The 25,088-nt window shown below is 52.9% G+C and overlaps 3 protein-coding genes and 2 long non-coding RNA genes across 6 annotated transcripts in view; 2 read left to right on the plus strand and 3 right to left on the minus strand.

The window, feature by feature from the left end:
• Positions 1-1,541: 1,541 nt before the first annotated feature.
• On the minus strand, positions 1,542-9,295 carry TOR1A (torsin family 1 member A). The gene is made up of 5 exons (XM_019420809.2): positions 9,050-9,295; positions 8,294-8,559; positions 6,418-6,593; positions 6,193-6,320; positions 1,542-2,121 (listed from the first exon to the last, which is right to left on the minus strand). The coding sequence occupies exons 1-5, from the start codon at positions 9,225-9,227 to the stop codon at positions 1,871-1,873; spliced, it is 999 nt and encodes a 332-aa protein (XP_019276354.1). The 5' UTR covers positions 9,228-9,295; the 3' UTR covers positions 1,542-1,870.
• On the plus strand, positions 8,559-13,153 carry LOC128778651 (uncharacterized). Its single transcript, XR_008424372.1, has 2 exons — positions 8,559-8,687; positions 12,901-13,153. It is a non-coding gene; the product is annotated as an uncharacterized LOC128778651 (long non-coding RNA).
• Positions 10,634-18,697, minus strand: CUNH9orf78 (chromosome unknown C9orf78 homolog). 2 transcript variants are annotated; one of them, XM_019420810.2, is made up of 9 exons: positions 18,539-18,697; positions 18,136-18,195; positions 17,165-17,216; positions 16,683-16,753; positions 15,545-15,622; positions 14,762-14,959; positions 13,650-13,786; positions 13,441-13,539; positions 10,634-11,312 (listed from the first exon to the last, which is right to left on the minus strand). In XM_019420810.2, the coding sequence occupies exons 1-9, from the start codon at positions 18,619-18,621 to the stop codon at positions 11,221-11,223; spliced, it is 870 nt and encodes a 289-aa protein (XP_019276355.1). In that variant the 5' UTR covers positions 18,622-18,697; the 3' UTR covers positions 10,634-11,220. The 2 variants fall into 2 exon arrangements, with proteins under 2 accessions (XP_019276355.1, XP_019276357.1); XM_019420812.2 differs by lacking the exons at positions 18,136-18,195; positions 18,539-18,697 and having other exon boundaries at positions 17,116-17,199.
• Positions 18,698-18,847: 150 nt separating this feature from the next.
• The window catches only part of USP20 (ubiquitin specific peptidase 20), a 44,659-nt gene continuing 38,418 nt past the window's right edge, over positions 18,848-25,088 (plus strand). Inside the window, 1 exon segment of the mRNA XM_019420806.2 lies at positions 18,848-18,933. The gene's annotated coding sequence lies outside the window, so the exon portion shown is untranslated.
• On the minus strand, positions 19,401-19,911 carry LOC109250028 (uncharacterized). The gene is made up of 2 exons (XR_002072853.2): positions 19,740-19,911; positions 19,401-19,537 (listed from the first exon to the last, which is right to left on the minus strand). It is a non-coding gene; the product is annotated as an uncharacterized LOC109250028 (long non-coding RNA).

Genomic DNA, 25,088 nt, shown 5'->3' on the forward strand with positions numbered 1-25,088 from the left:
TTTCCCGGATCTGGTCTCCAGCCAAGAGTGGTTCCCGCTCCAGCCTGTCCTGCCTCATCTACAAAGAATGAACTTGCCAAATTAAGTCGGGGGACCCCTGTGTTCCCCGAGCCAGGGACCCCCAGGTGCTGGGGCTGCCGGCTTAGAATGATGAGCCCCATCTGTGACTCCTGGGGACAGGACAACAGGCCAGCTTCCAATCCACATCAAGAGCCTTCCAACACGTGCAGCCGTCCCTAGGAGGCCTGGATGCCCTTAAAGGGCCTCCGTGCGGACCAGGTACCTGGAGGCAGAGGAGTCCTGGGGCAGCAGGGGGCCCTCCAGTCCTCTGGGCCTGAGAAAAACGGGCCGGTGAGCACTGCTTGGGCGCCACACCCCACGGGAGCTCCCCCCACCAGCAGGCACACAGGCGCGTAGCAAACACCAAGGTCCGTCTAGTCTCCTGTGCCCTGTACGCCCGCCTGGTGCCTCGGCTGGGGTTGTGTCTCGAGACTTGAACCCCACGGCTGGGTGTCGGGAGCTCCATGAACCCCACAACTTTGCGGTACCCGGTGCAGCTGAGCAAAGAGCCAGAGCCGCACGGATCCAGATTCCCTGCGTGAGCCTTCACTCCAGCCCGCACTGCGCCTCTTAGGTCTCAGTTCATGGCTGAAGCACCAAAGACCTACAGCGAGCGGGCTTTTGTCTCCTTTAAAGATGCACTCGCAAATTACACACCCATTTTATTGTAAAACGGTAGCTCTTTGTAGTTATAAGTAAAAATACTGTTCTCAGGATCGGGGTGGGTGGGGGAGGGGGCAGCTACACTTTCCTAACAGGTTTTGGGAATTCTCATTGAACAACCAAAACCTGTAACGAGGATGTTTTTAAAAATATGGCAAAACTTGCCAGACGACATATGGCTCATTCAGGAATGGGAAACAGGGAGGGGTCTTCCTTTGTAAAGCTGAATGGCAACCGACAAGCTGGAAACATTTTTATTGCAAGGAAACTCTGTCTCTCGCGAATGTTCACAATGTTACCGAGATCAAAACCCTTGGAAAGGGTACTTAAGGCTTATCTGTGAGGGGCCTCAGTGGGTCCTACTTTTTTTAAATTTTTAAAATTTTTTTAAAATTTATTTTTGAGAGAGAGCACGGGCAAGGGACAGGCAGAGACGGGGAGAGAGAATCCCAAGCAGGCTCCGCACTGTCGGCGAGGAGCCCGACACGGGGCTCGAACTCACGAACTGCGAGATCACGACCTGAGCTAAAGTCAAGAGTCGGCCGCTTAACTGAGGCACCCAGGCGCCCCCCCCACGTGTGTCCTCTTACATACTTTCCCTGTATCCAAACACATCATTGCCCCTTGCGATGGTCATCCTGTGACAGGTCTGATCACGGCTCCAGCCTTGGTCCCCGGTTCTGCCATCCTAGGGACCATGTGCCAAGGACCCAGCCTTGGGCTTCTTTTCAGTAAAGACATCGGTGTCTAGGATATGGTGACAGGAACTTCGAAAAACACGTAAAGCCAATAACACAGAGTCTGAAAAGTTTCTCATGAGGTTAAAAACATTTTAAATAAAGTTACCACATTTTCAGTAAAACTTAGACATCCTTCCTTGAAACAAACACTTGAAATTAAAACATGATTTTTTTAAAAATCATGAGCCCTCGTACGAGTGGACGGGGAGCTGACCGCTGCCACCGCCTCGGAAGGCTCTGGGGCTGTTCCGAGGTCCGTGATCTGTAGGGGGTGTGACGCCCGGAGGCCCCGGTGGATGAAAACTGCTCAGGAAGGTTCCCGTTCGGTCCAGCAGGAAGCATCTGCTCTGTCCTCCTCCAGGGCACGGAGCCAAGTGCCGAGTTCCTTCTCCTCCAACTCGAAGCAGTCAGTCGTCGTAGTAGTAATCTAACTTGGTGAACACAGTTTTGCAGCCTTTGTCGGAGAAAACTCTCTCCTCTTTGGGGAAAAATGTCATCTCCTCAGCCACTTTGGTTACAATGTCCTCATCGATTTCAAAGCCTCGGGACTGCATTTCAACTCTGATGCACATTTTTAGGTGTTTGTATTCCAGGGGGAGGAAGGGAACAAAATAATCAATGAGATTTCGGTCAATTAAGCTGCTATGCCAGAAGCCACCTGGGAAAAAGAAAAAGGTGCTGTTCATCCACCGTCCCCCTGCCCACCCAGCCATCCGACGCACATCCGCCCGGCGTCCAAGGGGTGCCGCACCCGGAGGTGGAGCCTGTGGTCCACGGGGGCAGATGTAACCCGGGGGTGTGCCCACGGGCGAGACCGAGCGGTGATGCCTCCACGAAAGCAAAGCAGGGGTGACGTGGCACCTTAGCCTCGGGCTCAGGGGAGGCCTCTCCGATGGGCTGACAGATCTGAAGCGGGAGAGAGGCCCGCCAGCCCAGGGTGCTGGCAACAAGCTGAGAGGCAGAGCGGAGCGCGGAGGGACATGGTTCCCAGGCTGGCAGGGTTTCAGAGAAAGCACAAGGGGAGAGGAGTCCCAGGAGAGGACCAGCCACTCCCCTACTTGGGGAACTTGGGATTCACTGGACTTTCAGCGGCTGGATCGACAACAGGACAGAAACCTACCACCACTGCCCGCACGTCCAGACCACACGGCGCATCTGGGGACCGAGAACTGGAACCCTCAGAGCGATACAGTGTGAAGACGGTGCCCTGTTGCGGCCGCAGGGCACAGACTTTGCTGTGTGTTTTCACCCAGGGCGAGTGCGGGGCCTGCACCCGCCCTGTGACCCACGCACGTCCCCTCCTGGACTCCCGGGAGGGCCCAGCACACACGCACCCCCTCCTGACCATGCGGCACCCGCTGGGTCACACCCCGCACTCCTCCAAGTGACCCGTTTCCCTTCCGCTTTGCCGCTGAACTCTGGTGCCTCAATCCTGGTCTGTGACACCAATTCCAACGTGTGGGCTTTTTTCCCACACCCCCAAGCAATTCTCCAACACGGGCTGGGTGAGCTACAATTTCAGCTCAATACAGGAACCTAACTCCCGAACAGCCAGATGACAGGAGAGACAGGGAGGGACAGGAAGAGGCAGAAGGGACAGGAGGGGCACAAGGCCCCTCCCAGATCTCCATGTGTTCACCCTGGAAGCTCTCCGAACCCCAACCTGCCAGGTTTTTATGGAGGCTTCGTTACATGGGCACAACTGATTAATTCACTGGCTGCTGGCAACGGATTCCACCTCCAGCCCCTGCCCCCTCTGGTTCCCCGGCATCGGGGGGTGGGACTGAAAGTTCCAACCCTCCAGTCACACGGTTGGTTCCCCTGGAAGCCAGCCCCGTGCCCTTTAGATGCTTCCCAAAAGTCCCTCATTAACGCAAACTCAGATGTGGTTGACCGGGGTTTGTTATGAATATCAAGACACCTTTATTACTTAGGAAGTTCCAAGTGTTTTCAGGAGATCTGGGCCAGAAGCAGAGACAAAGGCCAAATACGTGTTTCTCATCGTAACGCCCAGTGCCACAACCGGACTGTATGCTTTCCTTTCCCAGCAGTGCTTTGCACACGACTGGTGCTCAGGAAAGACCTCAGTGCCTGGATGGGGGAGTCTGGCCGTGGGAAAGAACAAAACCAATGGCCGAGCAGCGTGGTACAGCTCATTTCCTGAAGGCCCTCTTTGCGGACAGGCAAGCTCTGGGTCCCCGGGAGAGCCCAGAGCCAGCAGACAGGGCCAGTGCCCTCAGAGGTTCACGGCCCCACAAGCCAGCAACCGGACGATTTCAGATAGTGCCGGGGGGGTGGTGCTGTGAGCACCGAGATGGGGCGAGTGAGCACGGAGGACAGGCTACTCTGCCATTGTGGGCCGACGAGGCCGGGCGGAGGAGGTGACGAACCTGACCACAGCCAGAGCATTCTGGAGGAACAATGATCTCAGTCTCTTTCAAAACCATCTACGGACCACTCCCCAGTGGGTCCCCTCAGCCTGAGCGCCCCGCTGGAACCCCACTGGGCCGGCCAGCCATCGGCTCCGCATCTCCACAGGGGCGCCCTGCTCACTGTCCACGCCCGTCTCCCACCCGGCCCCACCAACCTGCGACTCCACGGCCTGTCCCCCTAAGGGGCACGACCACCCGTCTCATGGCTCAAGCCGGACCCTTGATTTGGGGCTCTCTCATTCCCACACCAATCCTTTAGGAAATCTTATTCCACCTTCTGAGGGTTTCGACCTTCAACACGCATCCTAATCACAGCATGTCACCCCACTCGGCTCACTGCTAGCACGCGGGTCCAGGCCACAGCTGCCGCCTGGGGTCCCTGCCCCCACTGCCTTTAGTCTATGCTCCACCCAGTGGCCAGCGTGGCCCTGATAAACTAAGTCTGGTCACGTCACTGCTCAAAACACTCCAGCAGCTCCCTCCTCCACTGGGAGTCAAACCCAAGGCCTGCCCGAGGCCCCCCACCCCCGACCCTGGCCTTTTGTGACCAGCACCCCCAGTGCCAAGACTTGCTTCTTATCCAACTCCCTTTTCTCCCTTATTCATCCTGGACTGCCACAGTGACCCTGGGCACACCCCCACCTCAGTACCCTTGCGTGTGCTGTTCCCTCTGATGGAATGCTGTTCCCTGTGGTGCCACAGTGACCCTGGGCACACCCCCACCTCAGTGCCCTTGCGTGTGCTGTTCCCTCTGATGGAATGCTGTTCCCTGTGGTGCCACAGTGACCCTGGGCACACCCCCACCTCAGTGCCCTTGCGTGTGCTGTTCCCTCTGATGGAATGCTGTTCCCTGTGGTGCCCACATGGCTCACTCCCGCAGTCCTCGGGTCAGCTCAAATGTCACCCTCACAGTGAGCCGTCCTTGACCACTCTATTAAAACCACCACCCATCCTCATTCCAGCACCCCCAAGCCCTCTTTATGGACTTAACTTTTTACCTGTTGGGGATGGAAAGGAAGATACATCTCTGCCTCTATACAGATAACAGATATCCCATCATCTGACACATTTCCTGGTGTATTATCACTAGGATATAAAACTCCATGAGGATAAGGATTTGTCTTTGTTCGCTGTTGCGTCCCCAGTTCTGGGACCCGTGCCTGCCACCTAGTAGGAGCTCAGTATTTGCTGAATGAATGAATGAATGAATGAGTTCAGCCATCTGCCTGAGGCCACAGTCAGTAAATGGCTGAGCTAGGTCCGCCTCATCCTGAAGCTTATACTCTGGGACCCTTTGTAACCTCCCGCAATGTGGGTTCTAGGCAACTGGCCTCATCTTGCTGAAGCATTTAGGCGAAGGCATCTGCTGCGAGTGCTCATACTGTTTGGCTCGCCAGAGAACCAGTTACAAAATATCCTGTCTTCCGTCAGTAATATTCCAGCTACACAAATGGACAAGAACACCCCATACTGTCCAAGTATCTCTGCAGCAATATCGACTTCTTGTTTCAAAGAACTTCTGCTCTCTAAGCTCAAGAAAGAACCCGAACAGAGCAGGCTCAAATGGTAATAGTCCACCCGCATGGCTCACAGGTTACCCGGTGAGTCATTCTGCATCATGGGGACTTCCCACCTCTGAGGGTTCAAGGTCAAAGTGTGTGAGGTCACTGGAAAAGCCGTGAACTTGGTAGCGAAAAGATCAGGCTCTGCAATCAGAGCCACTGAGCAGGCTGTGCGCCTTGGGCAAGCGGCTCTCTTTTGAGCCTGTTTCCTCATCTATAAAATGAGGAGGATGACAGTTTCTACCCCACGAGGTCACCGTGAAGATAAAGGAAATGGGCAGGTGGAGTGCAGAACGCGGGCCCAGCCGCTATTCGGCCGTTATACTCGTGCACAGAACCTCCCAGTTCTGGAGCAACACACAGAAAGAGGGACCGGACCAGTCCTCTCTTTCGGAGGCGCCCACAGCGGCCTTCCCTGCTCAACCACCTGCTTTTCTTCTACCAAGGAAAATGATTAAACTAAAGAAAACAGGGAACCAATCTTGAAGACCTCGAAGATCAAGAATGTCCCTCTCTCTTTAAAAGAGCACTCGGCAAACGGGAGAGCATATGAGAGTCACCTGGAGTTTCACACGGCCTCTGCTCAGAAATCCTGACTCGGAAGGTCTGGGGAAGGGACTGAGAATTTGCATTTCGAGCCAGCTCCCAGGCGACGGTGAGGCTGACAATCTAAGACTTCGGGACGCAGGATCACGCACGGGAGGGGTCAGTACCGGCTGGCCTGGCCGCACTTACTGTTCTTGTTGTTGAAGGCCGACACAGACAAGGCCGGTTCCATGTCTTTGAGCTTGATCTCTTCCCTCTGCTTTCCGCTTCTCCAGAAATCTAAAGCCACGTCTGTGATCCTTTCTGCCCCCGCGTTGCTGCAACAGAATTCCCGTGAGTGAGGACCGGCTTCTATCCCGGAGCCCACGGACTCGCGGCCGGGGTGCTTCAATCGTGTCCCAGCCCTGGCCTTACCTGAGAAATATGAAGATGGCTTTCTGGTAGGAGACCCCATCCACGTGGTCATAATAGTCGAGGAAAGGCTTGATGGCATCTATGAGGCCAGCGTGCATCTTATCCATTTCATCGAATATGAAGATGGACCTTGCACAGGTGCTCACGTTGCCACGAATCCACAACTGTAACTGATCCTGAATTACAGAGGGGAGAAGCCAAGGCGAAGTTCTCAGCAGGTGCAACGGAAAACAACCGGCACGAGCCTTAGTGCTACAACGGCCGCACTCACAGAGCGTTTACTGTGTGCTCGGCACTGTGCTCAGAACTTAACACACACAAGCTCTTTGCTTCCTCCCCACACCTCCGTGCAGGGGGCACGATCATGCCCGTTTCACAGATCGGGAAACTGAGGCATACAGCTTCGTCATCTCGCCCAAGATTATAAAATTAGGATGTGGGAGAGCTGGGATCTGAGCTGTGCCCTGCCTCGTTCCGGAGCCCCAGGTTGGTTAGAATTCCTGTGCTGTGAGAGATCATGATGATGCTGTGTCATTGAGTTGCTGGTCCCTGTCATTAAAATGGCGGTGTTAGGGGCGCCTGGGTGGCTCAGTCGGCTAGGCGCCTGACTCTCGAGTTTGGACCAGGTCGTGAGATCGAGTCCCGCGTCGGGCTCTGCGCCGGGAGCACGGAACCTGCTTGGGATTCTCTCCCCCTCTCTCTGCCCTTCCCCCACTCTTGCATGCTCTCTCTCAAAATAAATAAACCTAAAAAAAAAAAAATGGTGATGTTAACACATATCCTCTGTACACCAGCCTTTTTTTTTTTTTTTAAATTTTTTTTTTTTTAACGTTTATTTATTTTTGAGACAGAGAGAGACAGAGCATGAACAGGGCAGGAGCAGAGAGAGAGGGAGACACAGAATCTGAAACAGGCTCCAGGCTCCGAGCTGTCAGCACAGAGCCCGACACGGGGCTCGAACTCACGGACCGTGAGATCGTGACCTGAGCCGAAGTCGGACGCTTAACCGACGGAGCCACCCAGGCGCCCCTACACCAGCCTTCTTGAAGAAGGCAGAGGGGCGCCTGGGTGGCTCAGTTGGCTGAGCATCTGACTTCAGCTCAGGTCACAATCTCACGGTTCGTGAGTTCGAGCCCCGTGTCGGGCTCTGTGCTGACAGCTCGGAGCCTGGAGCCTGTTTCAGATTCTGTGTCTCCCTCTCTCTCTGCTCCTCCCCTGTTCATGCTCTGTCTCTGTCTCAAAAATAAATACACATTTAAAAAATTAAAAAAAAAAAAAAAAAGAGTGGACATGTATCTGAAGGCTCGTGTGGCAGGCGGCATGTTACAAGCTCGACAGAGCTCAGGGATTTCTCACAACCACGCCTTACAGAGAAGAACCTGGGTCTCAGCTCAGGGGACAGTCCCGAGACTACACAGCTGGCAGGTGGGAGAGTTAGGACTCACATCTAGGCGTGTCTGTTGCCAAAGTCCAGGCTGTTTACCAGCGAGTTAAACCGTAAAAGCAGTTTGCGACACTTTAGCTAAACCACCTTAGGCCTTTCTGGAAACATTTCCTCTTTTACCACGTGAGTTAGGCGCGATGATCTTTAGCTTGGATTTGATCACGTCCATCTCTAAAATCCCACGACTCCCCTTACTAAAATAAGTAGCATACTGAGCCTGTTTTCACCAGCAACCGTCACAAAGCTCTGACGGTATTAACCGCTCCACCTCAAACTCCCCCGAACTTCCACACCTTTCAGAGGGGAACAGGCGCAGGCAGCCGTCTTCCCGGCTCATTCATTCCAACACGCAATTCCCGCGTTCCACCCCACAGCAAGGAAACCCCGGAAACCCAGCATCATCCAGGAAGGATTCCAAAATTCCGCTCTTGCCTTATACAGGGTGATGTTGGAGGCGTGTGGGAAGTGCAGTGTGGCCACAAACAGGTGGACATAGTCACTGTTCAGACCACCCTCGTAAATATTCTCCGCGATGATCTTGCTAACGAAATTTTTGCCGGTGCCCGTCCACCCGTGCAGAGAGAGCGTGAGAGGTTTCTTCGGCTTCGGGTTGCTTATGAAGCCAGACACAGCATTTAGGATGACCTTCTTTGCAAGATGCTGTCCAAAGAGCTTGCTGTCCAGATCCTTCTGCAGCGCTGGGAAAAACAAAGCCGGTCAGGGACGGGGTGTCCGTGTGTCTGGCGAAATCTAGCCCAGGGTTACAGGCGCCCGCGAAAGCCAGCAAGGCCAGCTCAGCTCTCGGAGCACCTTGTGAAACGCGGAGGTACGTCAGCACCGGGCCCCCGGGGGTGGCCGGGGCGGGGAGGGGGAGGGCGGGAGGGCTCGAGGCCCTCCCCCTGCTAGCCCTGCCCATTCCCTGCGCCCCTCGCCCCAGCTCTGCCCCTCCCCGGGCACCGCCCGGCCGGAAAGGGCTGCGGATCGGCAGGCCGAGCTCCCACCGCCCCTCCAGGAAGGAGCGAAACTCTCGGCGGAGGAAGCGGCCCGGGCCGCAGCTCGCCTGCTCGGGTCTCCGACCAACCCCGGTCCGTCGTGGTCGTGGTCGTGGCCGGGAGCCCGGCGCCACCCCGCCCGGGCCGCTCCGGCTTCGGGTCCCGGGCCCGCCCCCGCCCCCGCCCCCCGTCCTACCCTCCCTGCTGAGGCTCCGCTTCTGGCCGCAGCACTCCGCGAAGAGGCAATAGAGGCGCGGGTAAATGTAGCCGGTGAGGACGCCGGCCAGGGCCAGTCCCAGGCTGATGGGCTCCACCGCCCGCACCGCCAAAGGCGCCAGCAGCAGCAGGCCCAGCGCGGCCCGGCCCAGCTTCATGCCCGGACCCGCGCCGCCCGCGCGTTCTCGCGCTTGCCCCGGACCCGCGCCGCTGCCAGACCGCGCTTCCGGTTCCTCCCGGGCGCGGCCGCCATCTTTGTGCGGGGCGGGTCTCCTCGCGCCGCTGTGGCCACCATCTTTGTGAGGGGCGGGGAGCTTTCTTGCTTCCGGGAGGTGAAAGACGGAGGCCGCTGGAGTCCACGAAAAAAAAAAAAAAATTGGGGGGGGGCGGTGGGGAATAATTTTAGATCTACAGAAAAATTGAGAAGATAGTACAGAGAGGTCCTATATATCCTCCCACATAATTTCCCGTATTAACATATTAACGTGTTAACATTTGTTAAGATTAGCGAACCTATATTGATAGAACTAAAGCGTTTCCTTAGTTTTTACCTAATGCCCTGTATCCGATCTAGGATCCTGTCCCAAGATACCGCGTTATATTTAGTTTTCATGTCTCCTTAGGCTCCTCTTGGCTAAGACTGTTTCTCAAGCTCTCCTTGGTTTTGACGACCTTGACGGTTTTGGGGAGTACTTGTTCAAATCTTTCAGAGGATGGCCCACTATTGGAATTTGATGTTTTTCTTTTGATTAGACTGTGGTTATGAGCGTTGAGGAGGAAACGTTACATGGGTAGAGTGCTACTTTTATGGCATCATATGAAGGATACATACTATCAACATGATGACTAAGGATTGTTCCACTCATTCACTCATTCATTCATAGGGTTGAGGATTGCCAATGTGTTGGGTTATGGACTAGACCCTGGGAATTCAAGGGAAAACAAAAACAAAAACAAAAACAAGGCATAGGTGATTCCTGCCTTCACTACCATGCATTTTAGTGGAGGGAAAAAAATAAAAATGAAAAACGATCTCCATTTTACAGATGAGAAAACAGGCTCCGAGAGAGATTGTCGAAGGATATAACAGGCTCGGGGCCTGAAGGATATAAGCAGGGCTGAGCTTGGACTCCAAAGGCAAACTCCTCTAGCTGCAACACCTACAATGAGTCAGCCCAGAAGTCAACCCACCTGCCCTTTTCTCATCTCAACATGTGTCAGTGCCTCAGGAAAATGACAGCATGGGGGCACTGTACCCGAGAGCTGGCAGGTTGAAGCCTACTTTTGTTTTTTTTTTTTGAGAGAGAGAGGGAGTCAGTCCCAAGCAGGCTCCACGTTCAGTGCCGAGCCCGACACAGGGCTCGATCCCAGGACCTTGGGATCACAACCCGAGCCGAAACCAAGAGTCGGGTGCCAAACCGACTGGGCCGCCCAGGCGCCCCTACATCTTTAAACTAAATGAGACAGTCTCTCTTAGTAACTTGAGTTTTGCATTTGCGCTGCCCAACCCACAGGCTCTCAACACATTACCTGGGGTTGGTATAAGGAGACACAGTACGAATAGTATGGTTGGATTCATTTCATATTTAATACTTAAGTGCTGAAAGTGATAGAAATTTTTTTTCTTTCTTGATGAAAAGAAACCGGTAACTTTGTAAAAGTCAGAAAATACCAGTGTCCCTTTGATCCCATCCTAGACTTTTCTGCTGTGGGCTGGACCCACTACACACGGTGAAGGGCGCGTTCCCGACCTCCAGGAATTTGAAAGTACAAGACACGATTGCGTATATATTATAATAGTAGCACGAGCGAAAGGGTGTTCTCTTGCTTCGAACACCGCTGTTTCTTCCCGACCCAGGGCAAATATTCAGAGAAAGTCAATAGATTTACGAACAAGATTTTATAATGCTCACACAAGAACGGAGTTTGCCCCCAAACAGGAAAACTCCACATTGTCTTGTTTCAAAGGTCACAAACGCAGTGCCCAGAAAATCCAGCAGCTAAGTGGCAGGACCAGTGGAGATCAGTTTGGGGAACTGTCTGGTAGCAAATAAACTTCTGTCCACCTCTGTCTGGGAAGCCGTCTGTCAAGGGGTTAGGGAGGGGACAGTGCTGTTTACGTCCATCCTGCACTTCTCCCTTTTGCTACCCTTAGTAGCGTCTGTTCATCTTCTTGAACTTCTCATAGTGATAGTCATCGGTAGCCTTCTCGTTAGCAGGACGCTTGCGGTTAGGAGGGGACCCTGAGAAGGAAAAGAGCAGAAGCTGTTGGCCGTGCTGGAATCAACCGACAGGTTTTTAGCTCTGCTTAGGCTAGGACCACGCCTGCCTCATTCCCCACAGAAGCCCCAGGGCCTACCCTGGTGAATAGGAACATAGTAGGGCCACAGTAAAGACTGGTTACTGAGTGAGTGAAATAAACACAGGGTAGAGTCAGATGACGGTACGGTGGGGTATGCTGACATCAGCATGGGACCAGGTGACAACAGGTGTTCTATTTCAGGGAGAGTTTGATTAGGTACAAGGCCTGGTGCTAAATACTTTTAGATACGGCTTATTTATTTTTTTAACGTTTATTTATTTTTGAGACAGAGAGAGACAGAGCGTGAGCAGGGGAGGGGCAGAGAGAGAGGGACACACAGAATCTGAAGCAGGCTCCAGGCTCTGAGCTGTCAGTACAGAGCCCGACGCGGGGCTCGAACCCACAAACCGCGAGATCATGACCTGAGCCAAAGTCAGACGCTTAACCAGCTGAGCCACCCAGGTGCCCCTAGATATGCCTTTTTTTAACCCTCGCGGCAATTCAAACGGGGACATATTGCCATCACTGTTCAGAGAGCTTAGATGGTCTTCCTCAAGGTCACTCGGAAAGTGAAGGTAGGTTGAGAGTTGAACCCAAGTCTGGTGACTCCAAAGTCCTTGCTTACTATGTGGGAATAACACAAAACTCTTTGGGAATTAATGACTGTGCACCCAAGACGGTATAGAAAATAATTTCTCAAGTAAGAAGAAAGAAAATGCGGGGCGCCTGGTTGGCTCCATCAGTGGAATGAGTGACTCTTGATCTGGTTGTGAGTTCAAGCCCTGTGGTGAGTGTAGAGATTACTTAAAATCTTTAAAAAAAAAAAAAAAAAAAAAAGAGGGGGGTGCCTGGGTGGCTCAGTCGGTGAAGCGCCTGACTTCGGCTCAGGTCATGATCTCACCGTCCGTGAGTTCGAGCCCCCGTGTCGGGCTCTGTGCTGACGGCTCAAAGCCTGGAGCCTGCTTCGGAGTCTGTGTCCCCCTCTCTCTCTGCCCCTCCCCCACTCACGCTCTGTCTCTGTCTCAAAAATAAATAAAAATATTAAAAAAAAAAAAAAAAGGAAGGAAGGAAGAAAAAGCAAACAGTCTGGATTTTCAGAAGCCTCAGCAAATTTAGCATTTCCTTAGGCTCACCCCATTGGTACGAAAAAGAAGACCCTTGGAGGGAAAGGGGCACAGCTGGATGCTGCTAGTGGAGGGGGAGGGACAAATCAGCACCCCACTTCTAGAGGAGCGTTGGCGACTTCTTGGCACGTAGCCGAAGGACATGATGTAGGCAAAAAGGGTCAGCCCGACAGTGATTAAATGGGGGAAAATGAGAAACCACGTAAGCGTCCGACTAGAGGGAACCGGAGTAGCTCCATGCCGCGGAACACGAGGCGACTGAAAGGGAAAATACATATTTACTGTCCCAGAGAGCCGTGCAGGGTACACTACTGAGTGAAAAACGAGGAGACCCTATGAAGTATGTGCACGGCATATGTTTCTGTATGCATCGATATAGTTTTTACGTTTATTTCTATTTTTCAGAGAGAGTGTGAGTGGGGAAGGGGCAGACAGAGAAAGAGACACAGAATCCGCAGCAGGCTCCAGGCCCCGAGCTGTCAGCACAGAGCCCGATGTGGGGCTTGAACTCACAAACAGCGAGATCATGACCTAGGCTGAAGTCGGATGCCTAACCGACGGAACCACCCAGGCCCCCCTACGTCAATATTTTTTTAAAGTCTGGAAGGCGACACATAAAAATGTTAACGGCGCTCACCTTTGGCAAAATTATGAGTAACTCTGAGTTTAGTTTTGCTTATTGAAATATGCTAAGTTTTCAAGTTTCTATTATATTTGATATTTAATAGCCCAGTGAATCGTCAGAGCAAGCCCTAACGGTAGGTTTTGTTACTATCTCCATTTCCAAATGAGCAAACCGAGGCTGGGCAAGGGGAAGGGAAACGAACGTGGAGTGGAGCCCAGATGCCTGGCCCCAGAGCCCAAGCCCCACCCCTGCAGAGTCCACCCCGCCTCCAGGGGCTTGATGACTGCTCCGGGCAGCTCTGGGGCCTCCGCTGTACTTACGCTCAGGCTCTGGCTTCTCCGTGTCACCCACTCTCAAGGGTCGCGCTTTGGGCTCTTCTTTGTTTCTCCGAATGGGGGCATTGAGCTCCTCGTGATAAACTGGATCGAAAGAGACCAGGGGACGCGTCAGACAAAATACAGGAACTTGGGGGGCGGGGGGGGGGGGTGGCAAGCCAACAGGACAGGGCTGCTTGCCCAGAGCAGCTTACATCGGTTGTGCTGCACGTAATTCACGGCCATGTTGGTGGGCACGAAAGACGTCTCGCTGTCTTTCTTCTTGTTCTGCTGCTCTGCCAGCAGACGGGCCTTGGCATCCTCCGTGGAAATGATATTTTTTATTTTTGCGCTGTGGGGAGAAGGGAGTCACACCATGTATTCAGTCCTCCCGCCTTCGGTTTTCAGACAGAACTGCCAGTCAGGCTGGAAACGCACCGGCGCATGAGGAAATCACCCTCTGGAGCACAGGGCTCCGCAGTTTCCCAGCTCGTGTGTTCTCACGGCTGTCGAAGATGCATTATCTATTGTCTTCTTTTTTTTTTTTTTAATGCTTATTTTGAGGGAGAGAGAGTGCATGTGAGTGGGGGTGGGGGGAGAGACAGACACTCCCAAGCGGGCTCCACCCTGTCAGCAGAGCCGACATGGGGCTCGATCCTACGACCCTGGGATTAGGACCTGAGCTAAAATCAAGAGTTGGGATGCTTAACCGACTGAGCCACCCAGGCACCCCTTACTGTCCTCTTCTGATCAAGGGGAAACTGAGCCCCAGAGAAGGAAAGAAAACTACCTAAGGCTCGAAGCTAGTTCCAGAAAAGAGGCGAGGATCCAGAAGCCTCCCAACTTTCTCTTACGCCCAAAGAGGATTCTGACTGTCATATTTCTTCCATGACAATCCTGTTTTAGAGCTGGTGTTTTGCAAAAATGAAAAGGAGGCTCATGGGATGGGTAAGAAAACAGAGGACTACAAGGGCCTGAGCAGAACAGCCGAAGAGCTGTGAACAAAGACCACGTAAAAATAAACGCTTGCATACAAATAATCCTTACGTTGTATACCTGAAACCAGCATGACGTTATGTGTTTCTTATATCTCAACAAACAAAACACCACGCTTTTGCTTTCAGGAGACCTTCTCTAGCATCTCCCTAGCAACGCTGACCTATCCTTCGGACGCTCTGGGCACAAGCATCTCCGCCTACCCGAGAAAATAGAGTTATTTGTGGGTTTCCAAGGAGACGGGTAAGAAACAGTCCCCTTAGCCGGAAAGCAGAGCGCTCTTCCGTGGGCCCAGGGCAGGAGAGAGGCTAGATCGGGTTCTGAAACGTACTCGATGCCTAGGTCCACCTCGGGGATGCCGCTCAGCATCTGGTTGGAAAGCATCTCTTCGGTCTTCTTGGCTGAGGAGACACGGATGTTTTCCGGAAGTTCGTAAAGACAGTCCTCTGCATTCTTTGGCTTGACTTTCTGTTCCTCGTGTTCCACGATCCCTTTCCTCTTCTTGAGCTCTGTCTCAATGTACTTCATCCTGAAATGAGAAACCCACAGGCCTCAGGGAGAGGCGGGAAGCTCACAAAACCTCTCTTTAAAATGAGTGGTCCCCAACACTGGCCCACAGAGCAGTGATGGCCCAGGAGTGTTCATCAGTCCGTGCAAAAATGAGAAACGTGAAAATTAATTCGAGTTTTTTTCACCACGCAGAACTTTTTTTTGACTTTAAAGCACCAACCTCTGTGGTGAGATTGTGTCCTCCCAATCTATTGCTGTTAATAGATGTTAAGGTTCGCTGAAAACAGAATGCAACGGTCAACGGTGGTCATTTGGTTAACAGTCTCGTCAGTGAAAAGGTGGGCAAGTGCAGTGTTTTATTCCTACAATATTTAGGGGAAAACTATTACTAGTCGGGGCATCTAAAATCCCAAGAACCATCATTTCAGAGAATTTTTAGGATTTTTTTTCCCTCACAGTTCACGAGCCTGGGAGGTGGAGTGACAGGGGCCAACTCTGCCTTGGCCTTTGGATGATTCTAGAAATGTCATCTGTGACTAGCTATCTCGGGACTGTATCTGGCTGGATCCAGTGCCTCATCGATCACAGCCAGGCTGATACCCACATGTCGGCATCCTCGTCCCTTCGGTTGGTTTCCGCGGAGAACGATGTCCCCAGGTGGAGATCTTCCTCCTCGCTGATCCTGGAGGGAGGGGCAAAGAAGCGGAACCTTTGAGTCACACGTCGGTGAGGCCGAGTCTGATATCATACAAGTAAAACCCACACACCCAAGCCCATCCTGCTTGTGGTTGTGGAAAAAAACACACGTGGTATGTAAACAGAAGAAATATAAGCAAGCAAAATGTTGCAGATTCCTCTGGGGAATGACTAGATACTTTTACACTATTCAAATGTATCATTTTATAATTGTGTTCTTATGTGTTTTTTTTTTTTTTTATGTTTACCATTTATTTTTGAGAGAGAGACAGAGCACGTGTTTCTTAAAAAACAAAAACAACATTTCCGCTTGGGTCTGAAACACACTACACAATGCACCTTTTCCAAAGGAGAGTACTCACAGCACTCTAAGCAGAAGAGTTAAAGGACTCTTTTAAAGAGTTCTGGCTTTCATTAAAAAAAAAATATATATATATATATATTTTTTTTTTTTTTTAATTTTTTTTTTTTTTTTAACATTTATTTATTTTTGAGACAGAGAGAAACAGAGCATGAACGGGGGAGGGGCAGAGAGAGAGGGAGACACAGAATCGGAAAATCGGAAGCAGGCTCCAGGCTCTGAGCCATCAGCCCAGAGCCTGACGCGGGGCTCGAACTCACGGACCGCGAGATCGTGGCCTGAGCCGAAGTCGGACGCTCAACTGACTGAGCCACCCAGGCGCCCCTATATATATATATTTTAATGTTTGTTTATCTTTGAGAGTGAGAGAGAGACAGAGAGACAAAGTGTGAGCAAGGGAGGGGCAGAGGGAGAGAGAAACAGAACTTGAACCAGGCTCCAGGCTCTGAGCCATCAGTACAGAGCCCGATGCGGGGCTCGAACTCACGAACTGCAAGTTCGAGGCTTCACCTACTGAGCCACCCAGGCGCCCCATTGCTTTCATTTGTTTTTAAACTACAAAGCATGAAGGATACTTCAGAATGCCCCACTAGAGCTGCTGTTGTGGGCCCCAGCTCTCTTGGAGGCACATAGACCCAGGCAGGGGCTATAGGTTACTTTGTATCTCAGTGAGTCCCCCACTTACTTATCTTTGCCCCTTTCCTTCAGTTTTTTCATGTCCACCATACCGCCTGTCTTCATCTGAAAGGGGTCATCCTGCAGAAAGCAAACACAGCTGTGAGGAAGCATCTGTATAATTGGCAGTGGTCTTTTTTGTTTTGTTTTTTTTGTAATTTCTTTTAATTAAAAAAAATTTTTTTAATGTTTATTTAAAAAAAAACTTTATTTATTTTTGAGAGAGACATAGACAGAGTGTGAGTGGGGGAGGATTAGAGAGAGAGGGAGACTCAGAATCTGAAGCAGGCTCCAGGCTCTGAGCTGTCAGCACAGAGCCTGACGTGGGGCTTGAACCCATGAACCGTGAGATCATGACCTGAGCCGACGATGGACACTTAACCAACTGAGCCACCCGGGCACACCCCCCCCCCTTTTTTAAAAAAGAAAACACAGTCACCTACTGGAGAGCAGCCACAGCTTTCCATTCCCAAGGAGGACCCCACAACTCACCACGAGGGTGGTCTCTTCTTGTACCTTCTCTCCTACCAGCAGGGCCACAGCACTGAGCAGAAAGAAAAGGCAGAGTGAGACAGAGACAGAGACAGCGAGAAATGGCACAATTCAGACACGAGGCAGAACACTTAGAAAGTCTGTAGGTTGCAACATTAGAGCAAAGGCGAGATCTGAGGAGTGGGCACCAAAGCCACCTGGCAAAGCCTACAAGGATAAAACAGTTTAAAAATAAAGCACTCTAGATGCTGGGTCAGGGGGTAGGGTGAAGTGGTAAGCTTTCCTACAAAGCCATTTGGCATTATCTGGGCTTGGAAATCTCATTTCTAAGATTTTGACTTCCGGGAAAAGGAAGCTAAAGACAAATGTAGAAAAATACCTATTGCACCCATATTTGGTGGTGAAAATTTACAAATGACCAACAGCCCCTAAGTAAGGGATTAGTTAAATTATGGCATATACACACAGTGGAATACTATGCAGCCCACTAAAAAGGTTTTTGGGAAAAATAATCCATAATGTCAATGCCCAAAACATGATGAGCTGAAAACAGAACGGAATAAGAGTACTTGCAATCTCCAAAAAAGAGAGACACTGGACAGAACATTACACGTTAACGCTGGTTACCTGTGGATGGGAGAATTACGGGTGCTGCTTACTTTTTCGATTATACTTCAAAATTTTTTTCCAAACTTAACAATTCGTGTGCATTTCGCAATCAGGTGCAATAAAAACACGAATTGATAACCTGTTTTTGCACCTCTGGAGCAAACCTCAAGACCACACGGCACGGGCCATCTCCTGGGTAAACGTCTGCAAAGAACACTGGACTCCTTTCAGGGCAATGTTAGGTGTACAGTGTGTCAAGAAAAGGGGCTATGTCTGAAGAGATAGTTGTGGTGGCGACTCAGGCGGGGGCATGTGTCTGTCATCTCCGCCTGCTCTTCCCGCGGGGCCCCTGCGATACCCACCTCACCCCGTTGGGCCTCTTCCTCAAGTTCTGCACCTCGCGGGTCTCTTCCAGTTTTAATCTGCAAAGAGGCAACGCACAGTCTGAGACCCCCTCCGCGGAACTCAGACTCAAAAGGCAACTTCGACCGGCATCCCTGTCCAACTGCTGAGCCGCAGGCACAATGATCCAGAAGGCAACCCTGCGCTTAGACCCATTGCAATCAGACCCACCGCGCATCCTGGGGGAAATCTCTCGCTACTGTGCGGCCTTGCGGCGGCGGCCGCAGCCCTAGGAGCCTCAGGTTTTTGTTCTGCAGAAAGGGACAACAACCTCGGCTCACAGTCAACGAGGAGCCTGGCCGGTGATGAGTATCACAAACCGCTGTCTCTTCTGGCCCCTTGGAAGCCCCACCCCAAACGCACCGAACCTCCTCTGAGTCCTGCTCATCTTCCTCCGACTCCGAATCGGCCCGGCGCCGGCGGAAACTCTTCCCGGTGACCGGCATGGTCTTGCCGGCCCCGCGGTCCGGCCGCCGCGCCCCTGTGCCGTGGCCCGGGTTGCTTCCGGCGCGCAGCAGTGAGGTCAGAGCGCAGAGCGCAGAGCGCCGGCACCGCCCTGCCCCGCCCCAAACCCTTCTGGCCCCGCCCCCGGCCCGCACCGCCCGCCTGGCCCCGCCCCCATTCGTGGCGTTCGCCTCTTCCGATTGGGCGGCTGAGGGGGAGGAGGCGGGACGCAGCCAGCGGGCCCCACGGCCCTGCGCGGTGCAGCGGTGGGTGCGCTTGACTGACAGGCGGCGGCGGCGCGGTTGCGACGGCAGGTGAGTTCCGGGCTGCCGCCGGCTGCTTCGGGGGGCCGGGCCTCTCCGAGCAGGGGCGACCGAAGCCTGGCTCCGGGCGGGCTGGGGTCTGGCCCTGCCAGGAGCGCAGAACGCCGCTGCCAGGTGAGCGGCCGCCGCCGTCCTCTCCCCTCCTCCGGCCGGCGCTCAGGGGGTGTCCTCTGGGGCCCCGGTGCCCCACTTGGAGCCCTGGGGGCTCGTTGTTTCTCCGGAACGGGGGCCGCCATCTCCTTTATTTCTGCGGGGCCTGACCCAGCGTTGAAAGCACGAGTGTGGCGTCTCGGGGCGCTGACTTATTTCCCCAGGGTCTGGGCCCCGGCATGCGTTTTTTCCTTTAGGGATGAAAGATGACCACTTCTTAGCAGTGGGGAATTAAAGTCCTGCCGCCGACTGCCCCGCTGATGATGGCCTCCAGCCAGTTTATCCCCGCGTCCGACGTTTTGAACCCACTCCGGAGGGTTTGAGGGCGGAGGGCCCCTCCTCGGGTGCTTGCCGGCCGCCTCCCCGGACCTTCAAGGGGCCTTGTTTTCGTCCTCTGTCATTAGGACTGTTGCTCTGCCCTCTGCCGTTTACACCCCCCAGGATGCTGCGAGGGTTAAGTTTATTTGAAAAACAAAACAAAACAAACAGGCATCAACGAACGCTTAGGAAATAACTAAATGTGTAAATAATGGTTTACAGGACTTTTAGGGACCTCTTAATTTCCCTTTTCTCCATATAGGCCCATCCTTTTCTTTGAAAGCACTGCGCCTTTTTAAGCGCTACCGTGTGGCAGGCTCGGGGCTCACCTAAGCGTTATCTCAGCGAACTCCCACAGCAATCCCACGAAGTAGACGGCGGTCTCTCATTTTGCAGATGAGAAGACTTTGGTTCAGAGAGGCAGTAGATGCCTAAGGTTGCACAGCTGGAAAGTGGGGCGGGGATCAGTGGCAGGCCCCACTCTGCTGCAGGTTACGCAGAGTGCCTGGCACAGAAGCTCCTTAAATGTTTGCTGCAGCTGCTGTTGTAACCCGCTGGGGGGGGGGGGGGGGTGCTGATGGAGACTGGTTTCCTCTTCTGGAAGACCATTCAGAAGCAGGGCGGCCCTTCTGGAATGCCCTACGGCTCTCTGGAACAGTCTTTCCTGATAATTGCTGTTCTCTTCCCTGGACTGAGACAAACGGACCCAGGACTTCTTGGAACAGCTTTTTGGCTTTGGTCAAAAGCTGTATATGAAAATCTCCAAGTCTTGCCTTCTGCAGTCTGGTTGAGCCAACCCCAGAGGCGCCTGGGAATCACTGGCCCTCCCGTCCCTGCTGACTGAAGGGGAGGATCCTTGGGAATTGCTGCAGGAACCCAGGGGGTCCACATCTGCAGATGTCACACTTTCAGAGGTGGCTCTGATTTTGCCCACCCCCGCCCCTGCAGCGACCCTCCCACTAGGAGGTACTGGACAGCACTAGAGAGAAGGCCAGAAGGCCAAGGACATTTCTGGACCCTTCTTCTCCTCTGACATCCCGGGGAGGAGCGTCCGCTACAAATGAGCTGGCCCAGTGCCACTCACCAGCTGGGCCATGACAGATCTGAGACCTGTTTCGCCAAAGTAATGCTGGAAAAGCGGCAGCTGTGAATCTGGGTGGCTGGGCCGAGGGGCTGCGGACTCTCTAAGTCTTGCTGGGCCTTTTGGGGGGTGAGGTGAAGTTGCTTCTCAGAGGGAGCCTCCAGGAAATGTGGGTTCTCTTCAGTTCGGAGATGTGTCATGTTTTCGTTTTGTTTGAGAGTTCGGTTGTTTAAGGACATGGATGGATTTGGCTCAAAGTGGGGTTGGTTTGCTAGCTCCTTTCTGGAACCAGGCTTGCTACAGGGTTTAGGGAACATTCGTGTCTAGGTCGGTTTGGGACCCGGCAAAGTGATCGCAGTTCACAGCTGGGCCGTAATAAGTGTTCGATAAAAGTTTGCTGGGCTGATTTACTTACTCAGATATTTACTGAGCGTTTACTATATGGAGCAGGCACTGTTCTAGGTGCTTGAAGTATGCCAGAGTGCAAAAGAGACAAAGGTCCCTGATCCGGTGGACGTCAGGTTCTAATAACACAAGTATGTCAAGTGTCTTAGAAGGTGATGAGGGTAAGGGAAACAGAGCAAGGCAAAGGAATCACGAGTGGGCGGGGGGATTGAGTTGCACATTTAAATTGGTGTATTCTCATTTGTGATTTGGTCGGTAACGTTATAAAACAGGGGACTGAAGTATAGGTCCTGACCCTCAGTTCAAGCCCCAGTTGTGCCAACTTAGCACATGACTCCCCCCCTGAAGTTCCCGTTCTGCCATCTATTGGCTGTGTGACCTTTGGCGTGACCCTCTCTGACCCTCTCTTGCTTTGGGGTTTTAGGGGTCTTAGTCTGAGTTTCTGCTTCTATTTACTTACTCCAGGAGTTATGGCTTCTCGGAGACCTGGGCCACTTACTCCTTCCAGCCTGCTCACCCCCAAGAACTGCCAGCCTGGGGTGGCCCCGAACCCATGCCCTTTCCAATTAACTGACTCTCCCAGAGCCTGGAACAAATTGCAGTGCTAGGCTTCAGAGGTGTTATCCTAGACTTGAGGAGTTTAAGCCGAGCAGAAAAATGCTCTGTGTGAAGCATGCCTCAGAGGTGGCTCTTGTGAAGGAGGCCAGAGGAAGCTGCCCTCGGAATGTGGGTGTTTGGGCTGGAGGAGGTAAAGATCATCCCCCACTCCAGGCTGGCCGGGGCTGTTTGGGGAGACTGTGGAGCAGACAGCTGAGAGCACTGACTTCAGGGCCAGCAGTCCTTGGTTCAAACCCTGGATCAGCAGCTCAGCAGCTGTGTGACCTCCAGCCACTTACTGCGCCTCTCTGGGCCTCAGCCTCTCCTCCTTTCGTGACGTAGGTGGAGATGGGTTTAACTCCCATTGTTGCCTGGCCTCCAGGATGGTGGTAAGGATTCGGTGAGGTCTGTTCATATCAGCTCCATTACACCGGGCCATTCCGGGCAGACACTAGGTAGGTAAGGCCAATGAGGAGAAATAGAGGTGTGGGCGAAGCAAGACTTTTCAAGGCAGGAGTAGGCTGTGGGGCTCTGCTTTGGGAGTCAGGAGGATGGCGGGCTCTTAGGGAATTAAGACTGGGTTGACAGAAGGGATGTATTTGGGTTTTAAGAAAAATGGAGTTGCTTGGAGGTAGGATGGAGAGAAGAGGGCAGGAGGGAGGGAAAGGGGACACATTCTGAGGGTCAGAGGGGTGTGGAGGGATGTGGGCAGGGGTGTGGGATGGCTAGTGTGGCAAGGATCGGGGCAGGTGGGTGTCTCCCTAAGTTGGCGGGGGCTTGGCAGGACCCCCCTCCCATCCTAAGGAGCTAGGCTCCTAGCCGGGAGGAGGGCGTAGCCAGAACGGCCAGGAAAATGATGAGTAATGGGCACTCGAGGCCCGGTCTGAGCAGCTGGTGTCAGGCCCAGAGATGCTGCCTGCCTGCCCCCGGGCAGGGGGCACTTTCCCCCTTCCTTGCTGTAGGCCCCGGGGTCGGGGGGGGGGGGGGGAAGTGCCTGCCCTCCTTAAGGCTGAACAGTCTCAGAAGCCTCGCCAGGGCCTGAGCTGGGTGGGCCCTGTGCCAGACCTGCCAGGGCCTCCCTCCCCCTGCTTTTTCTGCCCCAGGAGAGGAGGCTGGCCTGGCTGGCCGGGAAGGGGAGGTGTCCTGGCTCCCTGGCTGTGGCAGGTGCCTTGCTGACTCCCAGCAGCCCGGCTGCTCCTGGAGGGCCTGTTCCTGGGATCTAGCTCCCTCGGCCGCACAGGTCTCTTTCAGTCTTTATCAAGTGCCTGCTGCGTGCACTGCATTTACTTGCACAGAAGCAAGAGCAGGGAGCGCTGTGAAGGCAGATACGACCCGGCTCCTTCCTGGCTGTGTCCTCGCTGTAGGGTCTTGGACAAATGGCTCCCTGTGCCAGGGGCTCCATTCTTCCTAAGACGAGGAACAGCAGTCCTTCCGTGAAGAGTGTAGGCGAAGCACCGGGCGTAGCGACTGCTCGGAGGCAGTGCTGTCCTGGGCAGCGGAGCCCTGGCTGAAAAGCTGATGGAGGGTACCCTTGGGCGTGCGACTTGCAGTCCCGCCTGTCTCAGTTCCCCGATCTGAAAAACACGGCCAGTAACCCAAATTACGGTACAGAACGTTTCTGAGCGTTCTTGCTGTGCGGGCCAATACAGACCCGTGATCGGAAGCCATTAGGTGAAATCGGCCCTGTGCATTGTCTCCCTGCACTCTCTTCGTAACCCTCCTCGCTGTCTTTGTCCCCATCTCATGGATGGGGGAACTGAGGGGCGACCGACTTATCTACCGACACGGAGCTTAGCAAGCGCCGAGCGAGGAGCTGAGGGCGGGCTGCTGGTGTCTCTTCTTGCCTTCTGTAATTACAGTCAGCTCCGGGGCTGATGGTGCAACGGACACGGGGTGGGAGCCCAGGAAAGGGTGGATGACGTAGTAGTGATCACCTCCCGGAGGCTGCCTGCGGGTACCCTGGTGTTGAGATACGGGCCTCTGTACCCCGTGAGGGCAGGGCCCACGCCCGGCACGTTTTCCGTTGCCCCAAGCCAAGCCAGTTGGGTACCGAGATAAAACGACGTGCAGACTCCTAGGGAACTGAGATAAACGAACTACAGCCCTTGCAGACCAGGCACTTCCGATGGTTCAGCTCCTGTGTGCGCAGTCGTAAACACCCACAGCTCCCAGCACTACCCCCTCAGCTTTTCCCTTGACACAAACTGATTTTTTAACCATTAACTTTGGGGAAAAAAAATGTTAGTAAACCTCAAGCCTTCTATGTTGGGTGTGCTCATACAGTGCGGGTAGACAGATACACTTGTAGAATATGGATCTAGAGGGAAGTTTGTCGATATATATCGATACAGAGCCTTCAAAACATACATTTTGACCTAGTCGTTTTTCCTTGGGCAAAGATGTGGCCAAAGGTTTATACTCCAAAATACTTCTCGCGCTGCCTTATTTATATTGGCAACACACACACACATACCCTAAGGGTCCAAGAATAGGAAAGCGGCTAAGTAAGGTGTAGCTGATGTAGTATGTGGGATATTATTTAGCCATTAGGAAGGAAGTTGTTGGGGTGTCTGGGTGGCTCAGTCAGTTAAGCATCCCACTCCATGTCAGCTCAGGTCTTGATCTCAGGGCCATGAGTTCAAGACCCGTGTTGGGCTCCATGCTGGGCGTGAAGCCTGCCTTAGGGAAAAAAAAAGTTGTTGAAGTTTAGTGTCATGAGAAATGTACATGATATGAACATAAAAACCTTGTATACATGTTGTATCTGTTATATTGGAGTTTTGAGTTTCCTTTCTTGAATTACACATTGGTGCCTATGAAGAAGACTGCAGTAACCATCTTTTTTTCCAGTTTTTAGTGAAGACACCCTCCAGCTTCTACAGAGGTGAATATTAATTTTATTGAAACCACACAAAAAAACCTTTTTCTACTTTCAGGGTAGGAAGGAGGAGATGAAAATTTTTCATCTAACATGGAAGTTAATGAGGAAAACAAAACAAAACAAAACAAAGGCGTTAAAGGCAGATCTTCAAACGAATGAGCCACAGGGTGAAAGGTTATACTTTCAAACCACCCAGCTAGCAGCTGAGGCATTTCTCCGTCAGGGCTTCTGGAACCTACTCTGGAGCGGCTGCACCCTCTCTTAAATGGACCTCAGGTGTGCTGTTCACACTCTGTGGGCCCCGAGAGTCCCCAGGGGATGGAGGTCATGCTCCCCCAGTGTTCTCTCTGAGGTCTGGGGAAAAACAAGGTCCCAGGAGGGACACCGCACATACCAAAGAGGACAGAGGCATAGTTCTTTTTATTTTGGAAACTTTACTTTTTAAGTGTTTATTTTGAGAGAGAGAGAGAGAGAGAGAGCATGTGAGCAGGGGAGGAGCAGAGAGAGGGGGAGAGAGAGAATCCCAAGCAGGCTCTGTCCTGTCAGTGCAAACCCACAAACCAGGAGATCGTGTCCTGAGCCAAAATCAAGAGTCAGGCACTTTAACTGAGCTACCCAGACGCCCCTGGGAACTTTAAAGAGAATTAGAAGGAACCTATCAGATTGTATGTTACCAAAGCAACATCAATTCACTGTAGAAAATGCAGATAGGCA

Source organism: Panthera pardus, unplaced genomic scaffold (assembly GCF_024362965.1).
Source record: "Panthera pardus isolate Hobbes unplaced genomic scaffold, ASM2436296v1 HiC_scaffold_20, whole genome shotgun sequence".
Taxonomy (NCBI): domain Eukaryota; kingdom Metazoa; phylum Chordata; class Mammalia; order Carnivora; family Felidae; genus Panthera; species Panthera pardus.

What these genes read in the sequence shown, in the direction of transcription:
- TOR1A (XM_019420809.2), bottom strand. Translation starts at nt 9,227, where the DNA reads ATGAAGCTGGGCCGGGCCGCGCTGGGCCTGCTGCTGCTGGCGCCTTTG. An exon ending in CCAACATCACCCTGTATAAG is followed by an intron (nt 6,594 to 8,293) that starts GCAAGAGCGGAA and finishes TCTGTAATTCAG; the next exon opens with GATCAGTTACAGTTGTGGAT. An exon ending in GCCATCTTCATATTTCTCAG is followed by an intron (nt 6,321 to 6,417) that starts GTAAGGCCAGGG and finishes ATTCTGTTGCAG; the next exon opens with CAACGCGGGGGCAGAAAGGA.
- CUNH9orf78 (XM_019420810.2), bottom strand. Translation starts at nt 18,621, where the DNA reads ATGCCGGTCACCGGGAAGAGTTTCCGCCGGCGCCGGGCCGATTCGGAG. An exon ending in CAGGACTCAGAGGAGGTTCG is followed by an intron (nt 18,196 to 18,538) that starts GTGCGTTTGGGG and finishes GCCTCTTTGCAG; the next exon opens with ATTAAAACTGGAAGAGACCC. An exon ending in GGAGAAGCCAGAGCCTGAGC is followed by an intron (nt 11,313 to 13,440) that starts GTAAGTACAGCG and finishes TTTCCTTCTCAG; the next exon opens with GGTCCCCTCCTAACCGCAAG.